Consider the following 17184-nt stretch of genomic DNA (forward strand, 5'->3'; position numbering starts at 1 on the left):
TGAACATATTGCTTACGAGGGTGGAGGCAGGATTCAAGTTCAAGGTCAATTAAGCACGCTTGTGATTCCAGCCAGGTGTCTAACTCACTTGAGTTTGAGCAGATTCTGTTTAAGTTTTAAGCTGAAAGCCGACTCACTCAGAAATTCATTTTGGTTTATAGTAATTGCCATATCTCCTACCATAAATTTCTGAGGAACAAATTTAGGAATTGAAGAAATACAGGTCATTTGTTATAGATCAACGACTTATTTATGGGTACATTATGTAATGTAACTGACTTAAACATTCAGTGAGTTCCAGAGCACCTAATATTGCAGAAACATCTGCAACAGACAAGGGCACTGTTCATCACCTGGTGCGGTGGCCTAGATCTGTAACCTCAGCCCCTTGGGAGGCTGAAACAGAAGGACTGCAAGTTGGAGGTGAGCCTGGTAAACTTAGCAAGGCCCTGTCTCAAAGCAAAATAAAAATTAAAAAGGCTGGGGCTAAAGGTCAGTGGTGGAGTACTTTGCCCAGCATGGAAGGCCCTGGACTCAGACCCAAGGACTGCAAAAATAAGTAAGACTGCTTATGTAAGACTGTCATTCATAAGCCAAACTTACAGTAATAGAAGTCGTATTATAGTGTATACCTCTCCATATTTACTCTATTAGACATGGGGTTTTGATAACATGCTTATAAGCATGACTAATGTGATTGGCAGCCAAACTTTTCTTCCCCACAACGGTACCACAAAAAGTGAGTGAAACTAGCAAAAACCCCACCGAGACCCTTGACCTCAGATCTGCTTTCCACATAGGGATAATGGTTATTTCGCTAGAATTCTTGTGAAAACCCGAAAGATTCAATATGTCTCATAACAGTGTTCTTCCCTTTTTCTGCTTGAACAGTTTGCAACTGTTCTCCAAGGAAAAATCGTACTCTGACCAACACAAGGACACGACTGTACCTAGAGAGTATGGGGGCTGGCGCTGTCTGGCCAGAAAGCAACAGCTAGCCATTAGCCCTCGGTCTGCAGTGCCTCACATCCTGAACTCATTTTACTATAGGTTTCTGCTGCTTTTTGTGACGGCCTAAGTGGCTTTTGTCACCAGATATCCTTATGATCTAGGCGTGGTTCTGGAGTCAGAAACTGCAAGGGAAAGCTTCTTCCATCTTCCAGGGAGGGTCCTGAGATACATAAACGGTAACAACAGCATATCTGTTCTTTCAGACACAGGCACTAAAGCACCGAAATGCTGTATCCTTTGTTTCAGAATGAGAGCAGGGAGGGAGGGAGAGCCAAAGATAGTAAGGAGATATTATAAGCTTTCCTCTCTCTCCTCTGGAAATCATGGTGACTATAATAGACATCATGAACTGGTTATCTGATTTAAAAAAAATCTCTTTTAAAAGCATTTTCATATCACTGAGGAGGCTGAGGCAGGAAGATTACAAATTCAAGACCAATCCTAGCAAGTCTGACACCAGCCTAGACTACATAGTGAGTCTCTGTTTCCAAAAAAAAACCCACAAGAAACAAAGACCCCCCCCCAAAAAAAAAAAAACCAACAAAACCTCTTACAAACTTCATAAAAATGGGTGTTTTTCTAAAATGGGGTCTGGAAACAGCACTTATCTCTAAGGGGCCCAAACTACAGTGTAAAAACTAAAATTCAAACACACCTGTGAAGTGACACTTCTTTGGACTAGGAATACAAAGAAAACAGCCTATCAATGTCCACTTCAGGGTTTCCCCCCTCATTCACATTATATGACTTTAAAAATGTTTCCATGGAAACAGAGGGGCTGGAGATGGTGCTCAGCATGCTGAGGCCTTGGGGTCCATCCTCAGTGTGCACCAGCACACAGACCCAGTGTGCGCAGATGCTTTAAGTTTGCACGACCCCATTGAATTTCCATTGTTGTGCTGAAATTTCTTGGTCACATGTGTATTCTCGGATGCAGGCAACGGGGAAGGGGTAGCACTGCAGGGGATGTGAAAGGCAGGACTGATGGCAGAGATGCTTACTCAGCTATGGTTTCCGCCCAGGGTGACAACACATTTCTCTGAGGAAGAGATTTTGGAGGGAGCTAAGTAAAGCAATTTTTTCCACCATTGCTTAGCCCTCACATTTTCTCACCATCCTAAGGCTTAGATGACCAAGACTAGAAAAGGCCAAATCAACCTTGCTGACTTCTTCAGAGACAGACAGTCACCCCCCTGAGAGGCATTTACAGAATCAGAGGAATGACAGGTTAGAGAGCCCATATCAGAGACTCAAACTGACATCCCCGAGAATGGCCGTAGCAAGGGTGATTGTCAGCTGTGTTCTTTTTCTGTTCTTGGTAAGTAAAATATTAAATCACAGTATTAGGCAGCGGGAAGCAGACACAAGGCACACCTGCTAATTTGTCCCATTAACAAGAAAAGACCATTTAAAAAGTATATTTTAAAAACTGTCATAAAAATAAGGGCTTCCTCCTACCTCATATGAATGGGAAAAAGATGGGTGAAAATGACTTCAGTAACAAGTATCAGTCAAGCGTGGTGGTGCATACCTATAATCGCAGCACCCGAGAGTTTGAGGCCAGCCTGGTCTACACAGTGAGTTCACGGCCACCCTGAACTATATAGTGAGACCCTGTCTCAAAAAAAACAAACCAAAACAAAAAAAGGAGTATCAGGAAAAGTGGGACAGCTACCTTGGAAAAAAGAAATCTGGACTGTCATTTTATTTCTTTCACAGAAATAACTCCATGTAACAATGAAATCATAAAAGAAATACTAAAAACATGAAAGATTTATATAATCTCAGAATGGGGATAATCTCTGGAAGAATACCCATAAGCCATAAGACAGTAATGGTTGTGATCATAAAAAACTTAAATTTGTGCAAGACAAATTAAATACACACATGTAGAACAATGACAGCACATGACAGAAAAGGTCTAACTTCCTTACTATGGAAAGAGAAAAGAACAAAATGCATTAGGAATGTGGGCAAACAGACAATTCACAGACAGAAAAAAATACAAATAGCTTTAAAATACACAGTAAAATGTCAAGCTTCACTTGTAAGACAAACACAAAGTTAAACCACAGGATGAAGTTTCTCACTTACCTGAATGCCACAGATCAAAAAACTGGGTCAGGCTGGGCTGGCAGCACACACTTAGAATCCCAATCAAGTTGGGAGGCTGACACATGTGCAAGTTTTGAGACCCACTGTGGTATATTTTTCCATATTGGGAATTGAACCGGGGCCTCACACATGCTAGACAAATGCTCTATAGCTGAGCCGCATTCCCAGCACTTTTTTTGAGACAAGGTATTGACATAAGCCGCCCAGGCTGGCCACAAACTTTTCGTCCTTCTTCCTCAGCCTCCTAAGTAGCTAGAATTAAAGCCTATACTACTGTGTCTGGCCTAAAATATCTATAAAGCTAACTAGATGTAGCTCAGTGGCAAAGCACATACCTAGCATGTCTGAGGCCTTGCATTCAATCCCTAGCACTGCACAGTAAAATATAAAATAAAGTAAAATAAAAAATAAAATAAAATAAAATAAAAAGCTACCCAGCAAAGCAGTAATACTTGTTCCCTCTAGGGAGAATAGGAGATGAAGAACAGGAATGGATGGGAGACTTTCCACTTGGTATGTTTGAATGTTTTCTCAGGGGCATATATCACCTATTTTAAATAAAAATTTAACAGAACAAAAACTGGCAGGGTACCCACTTGTAATTCCAGCTACTAGTGGGGCCCAGAAGATCTGCAATTTTAAGACCAACTTGGGTATCTCAGCAAGACTCTGTATCAAAATAAAATAAAAAAGGGGCCAGGGATTGAACATCTCCCCTGCAACCCCGCCAACCTGCCATTTGACCCTGAAATGGATAAGTGCCTTAGTGCTTGAGAAAAACTTAATTGTGCTTTTTTTTGGTCTGCAGCATGATTCTCTTTTGTTTGTTCGTTTGTTTTCTGGTACTGGGAATCGAACTCACTACCTTGCACTTGCCAGGCAGGCTCTGTGCCGCTGAGGTAAATCCCCAGCCCCTGCAGCATGATTCTTAAGGGGAAAAAAAAAAATCTATTTTAAAGTAAGATTTCAAATACAGAAGATGAAACATATCTACAAATGACCATGGATGATTGGGCATAGCAGAGCCTAAGTTTTGGTAATAAAGATCTTGTCATTTATTTAGCTGAGATTTTAGAAAGGATGAAAACCTTCATACTTCCCATTAGAATGAGGCCAATTACCCTTACACAGAGAGCAAGTTAAAAATTCAGAATAAAGGCAAAGGCAAAGAGAAAAATCAAACATTTTTTTTTTAGAAAACACAAAACCCTACATACTGAAATTATACAATCAATATTGGTCCAATCTTGTATCAGTCTATTGACAGTTGAACAGCACCACGGTTTCTCACCTAGGTTAAACATGCCCAGAGAATTGCTAAAGTATACGTTCCTTTAAAATAAAATGAACTCTTGAAGAGACGTCAAATCCTCAATGAACAAACAAGACCTTTTATAAACCAGGTGTTATTGATGACATCACCAAATTTCTTGAAGAAAAATAGGTTTAAACACTTTTTTCCAGTTGAAAAAACTTTGAGAGATGCTGCTATTTGATGTGGGACACAAATGAGCAAAACCTTTTTGATGACAGGGCTAACATATTGAAATACCTTTGCATGTCCACTTCTAAATATAACAATTCTCCTTTGGAATTAATGCTGCTGTCTTGAGTTTCAATTCAGTCACCAGCAAACCTAAACTGGATGTAGCTATAATCCTTAAGGTGAGTGAATAAAATTGGGGAAGTAGTTAAAGCTCTCAGAAACATAAGGTACAGTTACAGATATATTTAATCAGACTATAGGAAATTTAATGCCATTTTAAATGTTACATTTAAACTAATTCGCAGTTTCATTTTCTCGCTAAAATTAATAATGATGCTTCACATCCAAATAGTTGTAGAGGTTCGATATTTCCTAGCTGAGAATAGCATTCTTAAGTGCCTTATTGCCTCTGCTTTTCAGTCTCCTGCATTCTCAGGGGTATGGTGTGGCCACGTTAGCCCTCTTCTCACTTATGGAACCATAAGTGAGAATCCAATAGAGAATCCAATAATCCCTCCCTGGCAGATTTGCTCCAGTCAAAGTATAGAAGAATCAGATTTTTTTTTTTTTTTGAAGAATCAGATTATCTCACTGGATTTTTATTTATTTATTTATTTTTTTGGTTTTTCTCCGGTACCAGGAACCGAACTCACGACCTTGCGCTTGTCAGGCAGGCGCTTTTGCCGCTGAGCTAAATCCCCAGCCCCCTCACTGGATTTTTAATCCCCTAACCTAATTTGCAAATGATTCTTAATCTGCTTCTTTGCTATAAGAGATGAGGGAGGAAAACTGTCATCTACCACGACTATAAGTAAGTGACACCAGTAAACCTTTCACACTTATAAATTCTGAGTTGAAATTTTCTCTATAAAACGGAAAATAGGCACAGTTCTCACAGGCACAGAAAGAATGGGTTTTCCTTATATCCCTCCTGCAAAGTGGAGAAGAGAGATCATTTTGTTATCTTGTAGTGGAAACAGTTGTCCTAGATTCCTATGTTTTCTGGCCCAGGAACTACGCATCTGGGTCAGAGTTAGCTATGAAAAGGTCCAAGCAGAGTACATAAATCAATAAAGGCATATATAGTACCGACCTTCTAAACCTGAATATGAAAACTGCTTCTCTATATATTTTAAAACATTTATGCAGCAAGAGGACAAGAGCATTTTCAACTGCCTATCAGTTGAAAATCAGAAATCTGACTGTATTGATTAAATTATTGCCCAGTGTTCCAGAAGGCTGCCTGCCACTAACGTGAGGAAGGCACCAAAATTTCACGTGACTATAAGTAAGGAGTTTGATGTGTAACAATGGGGAAAGGGACACTGAAACACAATTTGCCAGTCATTATTCCTTTAGGACTAAATAAGAAATGAGCTATGAATAAAAAACTAAAATAGAAGCAACTTCAAATCCTGCTCTTTACAGATTCCATTTTTTAAAAAAAGTTTTATAATGGTTACTAACTGTTTCTGGAAATTATATAATTTGATATATATATATTTTAAAAAAACCTCTGTATTCAAAAGGTGCTTGGTGCTGTTTTTCAGGGGTACAATGTTTCATTTACAGTCCAAATCACTTAAATACAGCTATTATGTAGTTGTTGAGTATTCTAAAATACATGGTTATCTATTTCTTAACTGCCTCAATTTAGAAATCATAATTACATGAGTCTCAAAGGCTGGCTCTTTGTTTTATTATTTTTGTTGGTCTCCATCACAGATGGAATTTTTCACTGGTAATTCCTCAGAACTAAATCCATTCATAGGGAATTTAGAGCAGTGAAAATAAATTTCACGCCATAGAGTAGGAAATGACAATAAAAAGGAGCAGAGCGATGTGGGCACCAGCAGATGGACCAGTTCAGTTCTCAACTGGTGTTGGATTCTGCAAAGGCTGGCTCACTATAACCTGAACAACATAGTCCTTTGGGATCTTCAGCTCCTCCAGCTTCATTTTGTCAGTGAGAGGTCTGCCGGAGAAGAACCACCGCTGACTACCAGGTTCCACTCCCTCTGCTGCATGTAACCGTCTCTTCATGTGGAATACCGTGTCTGTGCTGCGTACCACAAGTTTGAGGTCTTTGCCAGTGGAAAGGCGCAAACGGAGCTGAGATTCATATCCAGAATTGGGTGGTGGCTCAGGAATATCCAGAGTCTCTATGTCACTCTTTTCCTCTATCATGTTGATTGGCGGTGCCAAGCAATAGACTGGAAGCTGATATCTATTCCCCAGTTCATCGTAGCACTCTGTAAGTGCACCTTTAGGGAGAGAAGATGTGAGTTAGACTTTATTTTATTTTACTTATTTTATTCTTGAGACAGGGTCTCACTGTGTAGTGTAGGCTGCCTTGAACTCACATATGTAGCCCAAGTGATCCTCCTACCTCAGCCTCCCGAGTGCTGGGATTACAGGCCTGCGCTACCACACCTGGCATGAATTAGACTTTAAACGAATGTATTTCTGTTTACATCTTGAGAAATGCTTATGCTTCTCTTGCTACCATGCTTCTGTATAGAAAAAAGTGAAATTATGCCAGTCACTACCAGCTGGTCATCAATGATTAGCATCAAGTCTCATGAGCATTTGAGTATTTATTTAATTTTATATTAACCAGGATGCTTGCACCTTTATTTTTTGTTTTTATTAAATTGACCCTAGCTCTTTATCCCTGCCTCTTTGAAGACATTTAATACCCAGTTCACAATTTTAGTAAGAAAAAGGGAATGAAAGCACACAAAATTCAAATTTATTAATATTATTAATGCTTATAACAAATTAAGGGGAAATTTAAATTATAACAGGATATCTTTTTTTTTTTTTTTTTGAGACAGGACCTTGCTGCATAGCCCAGGTTGGCCTGGAACTCATGGCAATCCTCTTGCCTGAGCCTCCCAAGTGCTAGAGTTACAGGTGTGTGCCACCATGCCTGGTCTATACAGGGTATCTTTCTAAGAAATGAGTCAGCTACCTGAAACAAACCAAATCAAAACAAAAATGGATCCCTAAGCCCGATTCACCACAACACAAGTATTCCAGAGTAGTTTTCTTATTGTCTGGACTTCTAGACTGAGTACTGGACTTGGCCGCAGATCTTAGTCCAAAGAGATCACTAATTAGAGATGACAACCTTACTCCAGCTGCTGCAGACTCACTGCTTAGATAGGAATTTATTAGCATAATTACCACAGAAATGACTGCGGTGTTTCATTTAGCCCCAATTAATATATTATAGAGAAGCTATGGATAAAAAAAGAAGAACTGAAGGGGTACGAAGTTTATAATAAGCTAGCTCTTGGGAGAGAAAAAAGCATTAATGATTTTTTAAAAAGTATTAATGGCTTTTTTCTTAAACACAGTAAAGCTGCATTATAATTACCAGGACTTCCTTGGGGAGCTTAAAAGCATGACTTAATGAACATTTTATTTTAAGGCTATATATAACTTCCCCTTTCCTCAAACTGGAACATTAATATCATCTGATTATCAATTTGGGCTAAAGAATATATATTAAAAATACTTAAACAGAGGGTAGTGAAGGTAAGGAACAGGATGCTGAGAAACATATCAATGAACAAATGAGTTAATAAACAGATGTCTCCGGTCACTTTCAATAAGTGGAAACTGTAAAAGACTGAAATTGATCCCTAATATACCATGGGGCCCATTTAGTTTGCCTTCTAAATTACATGAGATGAGCTCAGTCAGAAAGCAGAACACACATGACTCTTTTTGTGTCATTTTTGGTACAGGGGATTGAACAAAGGTCTTCATGCATGCTGGCAAACACTCTACCAATGAATTATGCCCCTGGCCCTTTTATTAAATTTTATTTTGAGACAGAATCTCACCCAGGCTGGCTTGCAACTTGCAATCCTTGTGGTTCAGCCTCACTAGTAGATGGGATTACAGATGTGTGGCCCTAAACTTGGCTTTAATCTCTGTTAAAGATTTTTGTTTAGCCTTTGTGCTGTCCACTACCACTGCTATGACAATGAAGAAATGATCTACTTCAGGCAGTTTTGACCACCAGCAGTTCCCCTACCAGTAACCATCACACCGTACCATCATTTTTGTTGTTGTTGTTTTGTTGAGACAGGGTCTTGCTATGTAGTGCAGGCTCGCCTTGAGCTCACTTATGTAACCCAGGCTGGCCTCGAACTCATGGTGATCCTCTTGCTTCAGCCTCCCAAGTGCTGGGATTACAAGCATGCAGCACCACACTCAGCAGTTTTTTTTAAAAATAAATATGGATACAGTTAGTTGTACACACTAAACTGCTAATACTTTACACAGAGTAGTCCTGAGATAAGCTTACCTCAATGTCACAATAGTAAAGCCTTTCAGATGGCCTGGCCACTACAGAAACAGCAAAGAGAAAGTGGAAAGTTCACTGCAGACCCATTTTCCTCTATTAGGAAAATACTTTTAGTTATATACTCCTCTGATGAATGGTTGCGGAGTCAGTAATGTCAGCTTTGTAGGTACAAACAGCACATTTTCATAACTGTTCTGCTATTTGAAAAAAAATCCTCCAAAAAACCCAAACAAACAAAACAAAACAAAATTCTCTAAGCACCATATCAAATCATTATCTTTGGAATCAGTACCAAGAAAAAAATTTCCAGCCTTTTTATTCACTAGCTGTACAATCTTGAGCAACTTCCTTTAACAACCTGAACTACTTTCTAAATGAATAAAATAAATCAGCAGGATAAAACTGACCTTCCATGTTTACACTAGCCTCATTAGCTTCACATACCACTTCAGGTGTAACATAGCAAGACTGTGAACAAAAGCAGTAAAGGTACAGGCAGAGTGATGTCTTTGCTGAAAAACACCCCACATTTCCAGCCCCTTCAGAAGCTAAGCCTGGAGATGCCACGGCAGCCTTTTGTACTGAACTGAAACAGGAGTGCATGCCAACTCAGAACAACGTACCATCAACAGGCACTTTGGTTCTTACTAGATGAATACTCCATCACAATGGAAAGAAGCTTAAAACCACTTTTTCCTTCTACCTTTCAGCCCAGTATTTCAGAGTTTAGTTTGCAAATTTCAAATGGGAGGAGAAACAAACCAACCCTCCACAGAAGGATTACAGCTAGATTGCCTACCTTCATACACATGCTGAGGCAGCACCCTGATATCCGCAGTGCTAGACTTGAGCTGTTGGAACTCTGTCCTGCTTAGAAGTATGCACATCTTACTATTTTTTGGAAATGGTAACTTGTTTTTTTATTTGATATATAGTTTTCTGGCTTATCAATTCTTTTCCTCATTCTTTCTATTAGAATCTGAATTATGTTCTAGTTGTAATTTTTTTCTAGTTTTAAACTAAAAATTAGATTTTTGGTTTCTAGTCTGCCATGTAAGAAACTCAAAGTCACCATTCCATCCTAACAAAGAACAAGCTGAACAAATTGAAAAAAATTAACTCTTTTTAGATCTCTGAGAAGTAAGGTGATAGGAGCAAGCCACTGACCCCCAAACTGGACCACTAGCCAGGTGAAAACAGAGAATCACAACTTACTGGAGCAATGGCCCAGAAGTAAAAACCTCTATAAAACCAGTGCAGGGTAGAAAAACCTAGAACGTGATGGGAAACCGCTAGAGCTCAGTGCATACTGATCATACAAACTTCAAGGGGACCCAGGCACAAAGGGTAGCGTGGATGGAGAGAGGAAACACCTTTGTGAGTTTTACTGCCTGCAGCTCTACTGCATAATGAATATAAAAGAAAAATTCCCTGTGTTTCTGGCAGTAGGGGCAAAAGGATTCATTTTTAAATATACCAGATCACTCTGCCTTCAGGAAAATCTATTTAACTAAAGCCTAACCTGCTAGGATTCTATCTGCTTCTAACTGAAGAGAAATATCCAACTCCAGGCCCCTCTAGCAAGCAGAAGGGCAATGCAAGGAGAAAAATGCGAAAGTCTAAGAAGAAACTGAAAGAAACGCTAAATTAGAGTATGCTGGCACATGCCTATAATCCCATCATTTAGGAAACCAAGGCAGAAGGATAACGAGTGCGAGGCCAGCCTGGGCTATGTAGAAAGACCTTGCTTCATAAAAACAACAAAACAAAGGAAAAAGAAATGCTAGAGAACAAACCTACTGCAAAAGAAATGAAGAATTCCTTTGATGAGCTCATTAGTAGACTACACACAGATGAGGAAAGAATGTCTAAGTATGTCTCAGTGGAAACCTCTAAAATTGAAAAGGAAAGTGAGAAAAAAAAGGCTGGAAAAACAAAAACCCCAAACAAAATATCCAAGAACAGGGAGACAACAAAAGGTATAACAAGCAACGGGAATACCAGAAGAAGAAAGAAACAGGAGAAAAAGTTGACACAATTATGAGAATTTCCCCCAAATTATTATCACACTGAAGAACAATTTCAAGAAGTTCAAAAAACACTAAATAGAATAAATGCTAAAATACCTAAATCTAGTCATATCATTTTCAAAAAAAAAAAAAAAAAATCAAACATTCCTGAAAGAAGGAGGGGCAATATCTCAACCCATGGAGAGCAAAGAATTTCATCTGACTCCTTAGAAGCCAAATAAGCAAGAAGCAAGTACAATGAGATATCTAGAACTTGAGAAACAAACTCCACCAACCTAGAGTTCTGTCTCCTGTGAAATTAAATTATTATCCTTCAAAAGAAGAGAAGACTTTCTCAGACACACAAAAATTAAGAGAATGTGTTGCCCATAGATTAGACTTGTAAGAACTGTTAAAAGAAGTTCCATAAAAAGAAAGAAAATAATACAGTTCTGAAACTTGGCTCTACATAAAGAAAGAAAGAGCACTGCAGAAGAAATAAGTGAAAGTAAAACAAGCTTTTATTTTTCTTATTTTTAGTTTATCTAACATAAGTCTGTCAAAAAATAATACCAACAGTATATTCATTTATGGTTCACATAAACACATACGTAAGCTTATGTATAGGGGAAATGAATGAAATCAATCGTTTAGGGATAGAAGGAACTAAGATTATTTTATTATAAAGTACTTATATTGACTATGAAGCAGTGTAATGTCTGTCATATGAAAGTGGACTTGGATAGTTCTAGATGTGCACTGCAAATATTAGGGCAACCACTAAAAAATGTAAAACAAGAGTAACAGCTAATCCAATAAGAAAGAGGAACATGAAACTGTGAAATGCTCAATTAAAACCAAACTAGGGGAAAAAAAAAACCAAAAAAAAGAATTGAGGGCCAGACCAGGAACAAAAAAACCAGAAAATGATAAATATGGTAGATATTAACCCAGCTACTAACATTAAATATCAATGGTCAAAATGACCAAATAAACATATAGTCAGAGTAGATTTAAAAAAAAAAATGATAAAAGATATATCACGCCAACAGTCATCAAATAAAATAGAACTACTCATTAACTTCAGACAGAGCAGACCTCCGAGCAAGGAAGGTAAGTAGCATAAAGGCCATTACATCATGATAAAGGGGTCAATTCTCCCATTCAATAATCTTTAATGTGTTTGTACCTAATAAGAGCATACATGTGGCTGGGATATATAGCTCAGTGGTAGAATACCTGCCCAGCATGTGTAAGGCCCTGTGTTCAATCTCCAGGTCCACAAAACAAACAAACAAACAAACAAACAAACAAACAGCAATAATAAACAAAAACCACACGTACACAAACTGCCAAAACTGTACAGAGAAACACTTGAAACCATTAACTATTATAGTTGAATATGCAACACCTCTCAAAGAGAAATGGACAGATAAACCAAGCAGAGATCAGAAGTGATACCCCTTTTGTTTTGTTCTGTTTTTTTTGTTTGTTTGTTTTTAGTTTCTTCTTCCGGTAACCGGAACCGAACTCATGACATTGTGCTTGTGCTTTGTTTTGTTTTGTTGGTACTGGGGATTGAACCCAGGACCTTCACTCTGAGCTACACCCCTAGCCCTTTCTTTTCTATTTTGAGACAGGGTGTCACTAAATTGCGTAGGTGGGACTCAAACTTGGAAGTGGTTCTCTGACCTCAGCTTCTCAAAGTGCTGAGATTACATGTGTGTGCCACTGCACACAGCTCAGAAATGCTATACTTGAACTCAGTAACACCATTAATCAACTGGATATGAGGGACATGTATATATTACTTCATATGGAACATTCACTGAACTCGAAGAGAAATCATAAAATGTTGGCTTTCAGATGATAAACTAAAATCAAGATACATGGGTAGTAAACATTATTAAATGCATGGTTCAAGAAGGCAATATCGAAAGAAATTTAAATTTTTTTAAGTAAATGAAAATAACATAATTTGTGGAATATAGAAAAATCATTGCTTTTGGGGAAATTTATCAGGTATCTATTAGAAAAAGAGAGATTTAAAATAAACCAACTAGGGGCTGGGGATTTAGCTCAGCGGCAAAGCACCTGCCTGGCAAGCGCAAGGTCGTGAGTTCGGTTCCCGGTTCCGGAGAAAAAAACCAAAAAAAAATAAAAAAATAAAAAAATAAAATAAACCAACTAAACTTCTATCTTAGGAAACTAGAAAAAGAAGACCAAATTAAATCCAAAGTAAGCAGAAGAAAAAGAAATAGCAATTTAGAGTAGAAATCAGTGAAACTGAAAAGAAATCAACAGCAACAACCAAAAAATCAGTGAAACCACAAACTGGTTCTTTGAAACATCAATTAACTCAGTAAGCCACTAATCAAGAAATAAGAGAGTGAATACAAAGTGCGGATATCAGAAAGGAGGGAAAACAACTATAGATCTCGTGGATATTAAAAGAATAAAGGAATATGACAGGCGTGGTGGCACATGCCTATAATCCCAGCACTTGGGAGGCTGAGGCAGGAGGATCGTTGCAAGTCTGAGACCAGCCTGGGGTACAAAGTGAGCTCAAGGTCAGCCTGAAAAGAATAAAGCAATGGTCCATGTTCCCAAATTTGATAATGTAGATGATATTTGGATAATCTGGATATAATCTGCCTAAACTCACACAAGAACAAATAGTCTGAATAGGCCTATATCTATTAAGGAAATTGAAGCAATAATTAACAGTTTTCCAAAACAGCAACAATTCCAGGTGGATTAACTACAGAATATTTAAATAAGAAATTATAGCAATTCTCAATAATCTGTTTTATGTTTTGCTTTTGAAGTTTTGTTGTTGTTGATGTTCTGTTTTTTTGATTTTTTGAGATGGGGTCTCACTATGTAGTCATGCTGGTCTTGAAATCCCTACATATCCTAGGCTGGCCTTTAACTTGCAGTGATCCTCCTGCCTCAGCCTCCTGAGTGCTGGGAATCAGGGGTGTGCCACCATGCTCAGCTTACAAATCTGTTTTAAAAGATAGGCAAAAAACTTCCTGACTTATTCTATGACACCAGCCTAACTTTAACACCAAAAAATATTATAAAAAAAAAATTACAGACCAGTATTTCTCATTAATACAGTCTGGAAAAAGCCTTAACAAAATCTTAGCAGGTCTAATTTTAAAATTTATATGCAATCTACCAAGGGATTTATCCTAGGTATTCAAGACAAGTTGAACATTCAAAAACCAATTAATGCAAACCATTACAAACAAGAAAATACACATGATCACATTAACACATGCAGAAAAAGCACAGACAAAATCTAATCCTATTCCTGATAATAAACTAAGTAATGGAATACAGGAGAACATCCTCAACTTAATAAAGAATATTTACCAAGACCCATGGGTAAAATCATATTTAAAAGTGAGATTCAAAGCTTTTCCATTAAGATTGGGGGAAAATGGCAGTGGTAAGCAACAACTCAGCTTCTCCAAGATTTGGAACCCAGATATTGGAGAATAGCAACTTTGGGAAGAAAAGAAAGATAAAAGTAGATTCCCAGAACTAGGAAGGATCTGACAGGAAAATTAAAACCTACAAATCAAAGAGATAGAACACATAGATAAGGAAAAGGACAACCTGCCCTTTCTTCCTGGCTCCTGACTTTGGGAAAGGGAAATTGATCTATAGCGACAAAGTGACAGCTGAGGACTATAGAGCACAGGCAGAAACAAGGTGGTACAATGGACCAGTGGATGTTGTGAGCTATAGGGAGAGCACAGGATTCTGTTCCCACATAAGTCCTTTGACAGACAACAGCTGGTAAGTGACTCTAGTCCAACTACCTGTCATGTTTCCTGGTGATAGTGCTTGATCAGACACCAATCTGGGGCAGTGTGATTATTGGAGCAATGTGATTATTGGAGCCTGGGTCTCAGGGCAGTTGTGGGATGGCTTCATTTCAGGGCTCCTGGGGTTACATTTCCCCAGTGTCTGGATGAGAGTCAGCCATAGGAATCAGCATGGTTAGAAAGCCCATGAGGGGTGTTAAGCTGAAGGACACAGGCCCTGCCCCCATGGCCAGAGGTCAGGCTCGGCCTGGATTTGAAAGGATGCTCTGGATTTGAAAGTTGCAGCGTTGGTGCCTTTGCCCTAATCCTACTGCCTGCTGGTGCCTGTTCCAGCACAGGGTCTGACTGCCTTCTTTATCTACAGGTATGAGCATGGGGCCATGCTGACTTGGACACTGCCCCAGAATTATAGGTCCGAGAATAAAACCACGTTTGAAACCACAGAGAAACTTTTTTTGGTTTTTGCAAGTGTGTATGTTGTCTTTAGTTTGTTTCGTTTTTATTTTATTCTTCTTCCCTTTCTTCTTCGGTTTATTTGGGATAGGTAATTTTCCTTTCTCCTTCTTCCTTGCCTTTTATCTATTTTGCTACCCTTAATTTTTCCCTTACTTTTACTCCCCATATAGCTTCCTTTTTCTTCCTTCTTTTTATCTTATTTTTCTCATCAGTTTTCCTCTTACCTTTACCTATTTCTACAGACATCCTTTTCCTCCATCCTTATTTTCTGTTGTTATGGTTTTGCAGTGCTGGGAACTGAACCCAGGGCCTTGTGCTACCCTTGTCCTACCACTGTGCTACATCCCCAGCCCTGATAGACATCCTTTTACCCCTCAATAAGATCCTACATACCACTTCTCTCTCCTCCTTCTCATGTCATATAGTTTAAAGCAGTGATGGCAAAGCTATGGCATGTATGTTATTGTGTTTTTAAGACCAAAGATGGTAATGTAGAGTTGCTTTTTCTCAACTAAAACTTCAGTATTCAGGTTTAATTGCAGTATTGGCACATCACAACAAATAAGTGGGTTTGGGGTTGGAGTTTGGCACTCCGTCATCCCTGGTTTAAGGTTTCAAAATTTTTCTCTTATATTCTCCCATTCCCGAGCTCTGTATCTTTAATAGTATAAGCATAAAATTTTCTTACATCTCTTCATAGTTAACTCTAAAATTGCACTGAATTCTTTCCTACCATGAGTAGAGATACAGTTGTTATATTTAGTACATATGAGGTACAAGTCAATATCTGGATTGTCTTAATGTTTATAATCTCGATTTTGGATTTCTTCTCTAGGTTTAAGGGTGGTAAATAATTGGTTCCTATGGTATATTAATATCCAATATGTCTTGGACAATACTACTGTAGATGATTTGTTTGATTTAACCAGGGTCACATACTTGTTGCTATTTCTCTACAAACCAACACTCAGATCACCTTTGTGACATCAACGAAACTACAGTATATTCTAAGAGAAACTGGTTGTTGGACTAATTAACTGCATCCTCCTCTCCCAAATTAACCAGGATGGTTGGATCTTGGGGCTGATGCAAAGGATTATAGTTAGACATATCCAAAGTACATTGCTGAAAAGTAACTAAAGAGATCTCTATACTACCAAAAAAATCTTTACACGAGAAGCACCAACAGACCTTAGCACAAAACAAAACAAACAAAAATAACAACAGAAACATGATGAGGCAACAGAACGTCTCCTGAAACTCCCAACTTCCCTGAAGCCAATCCAGGGGGCATCAAGGGACACAAGACCATAAGTTACACAAAAATTACACATGCGCCACTGAGCTACACACCCGAATTACTCAAAAGGGTAATAGAGATTAGAAAACAGACCATTCCAAGATCTAACTATTACAAATTGTAATAGTATGGATGCACATGTATGGATGTGGTATGATGCACATATGTGGATGTGGTACAATGTTTTTAATTCTTCTGGAAAGATACCCAGAAGAGGAACGCCTGGGTCAAATGGGATCTCCCATTTTTTTGTTTATTAGGGTTTTTTCTGGAATTGAACTCAGGACTTCATGCTTTCCAGGCAGGTGCTGTGCCACTGAGTTACACACTCAGTGCCATTGAGTTAAATCCCCAGCCCTCCAATCATAGTTTTTTGAGGAAACTCCACACTGATTTCCACAGTGGTTGCCCCAGTCTACACTCCCCTGAGCAGTGGAGAAGGGTTCCTTTTTCCCTACAGCTCCCCAGCATTTGTTATGCACACAGGAGGCTGAGGCAGGAGGATTGCTGAGTTTGAGACCAACCTGGGTTACATAGTAACACCTTATCTCAACCACTCCCTCAAAAACATCCAAAAAACTCCATCAAAAGACTTATAGAATTAACAACCAAATTTAGCAATGTAGCAGGATACAGAATCAACACTC

The 17184-nt window shown here is 38.6% G+C and overlaps 1 protein-coding gene across 1 annotated transcript in view; it reads right to left on the reverse strand.

Moving 5' to 3' along the window:
• Positions 1–6294: 6294 nt before the first annotated feature.
• Positions 6295–17184, reverse strand: part of Ubtd2 (ubiquitin domain containing 2) — a gene marked incomplete at its 5' end in the record, with an annotated part of 72094 nt that continues 61204 nt past the window's right edge. The window contains 1 exon segment of the mRNA XM_005376338.2: positions 6295–6876. Within this exon segment, the coding sequence (XP_005376395.1) occupies positions 6479–6876 (398 nt within the window). The 3' untranslated portion in view covers positions 6295–6478.

Source organism: Chinchilla lanigera, unplaced genomic scaffold, assembly GCF_000276665.1.
Source record: "Chinchilla lanigera isolate Chin_1 unplaced genomic scaffold, ChiLan1.0 scaffold00007, whole genome shotgun sequence".
In the NCBI taxonomy this organism is placed as follows: domain Eukaryota; kingdom Metazoa; phylum Chordata; class Mammalia; order Rodentia; family Chinchillidae; genus Chinchilla; species Chinchilla lanigera.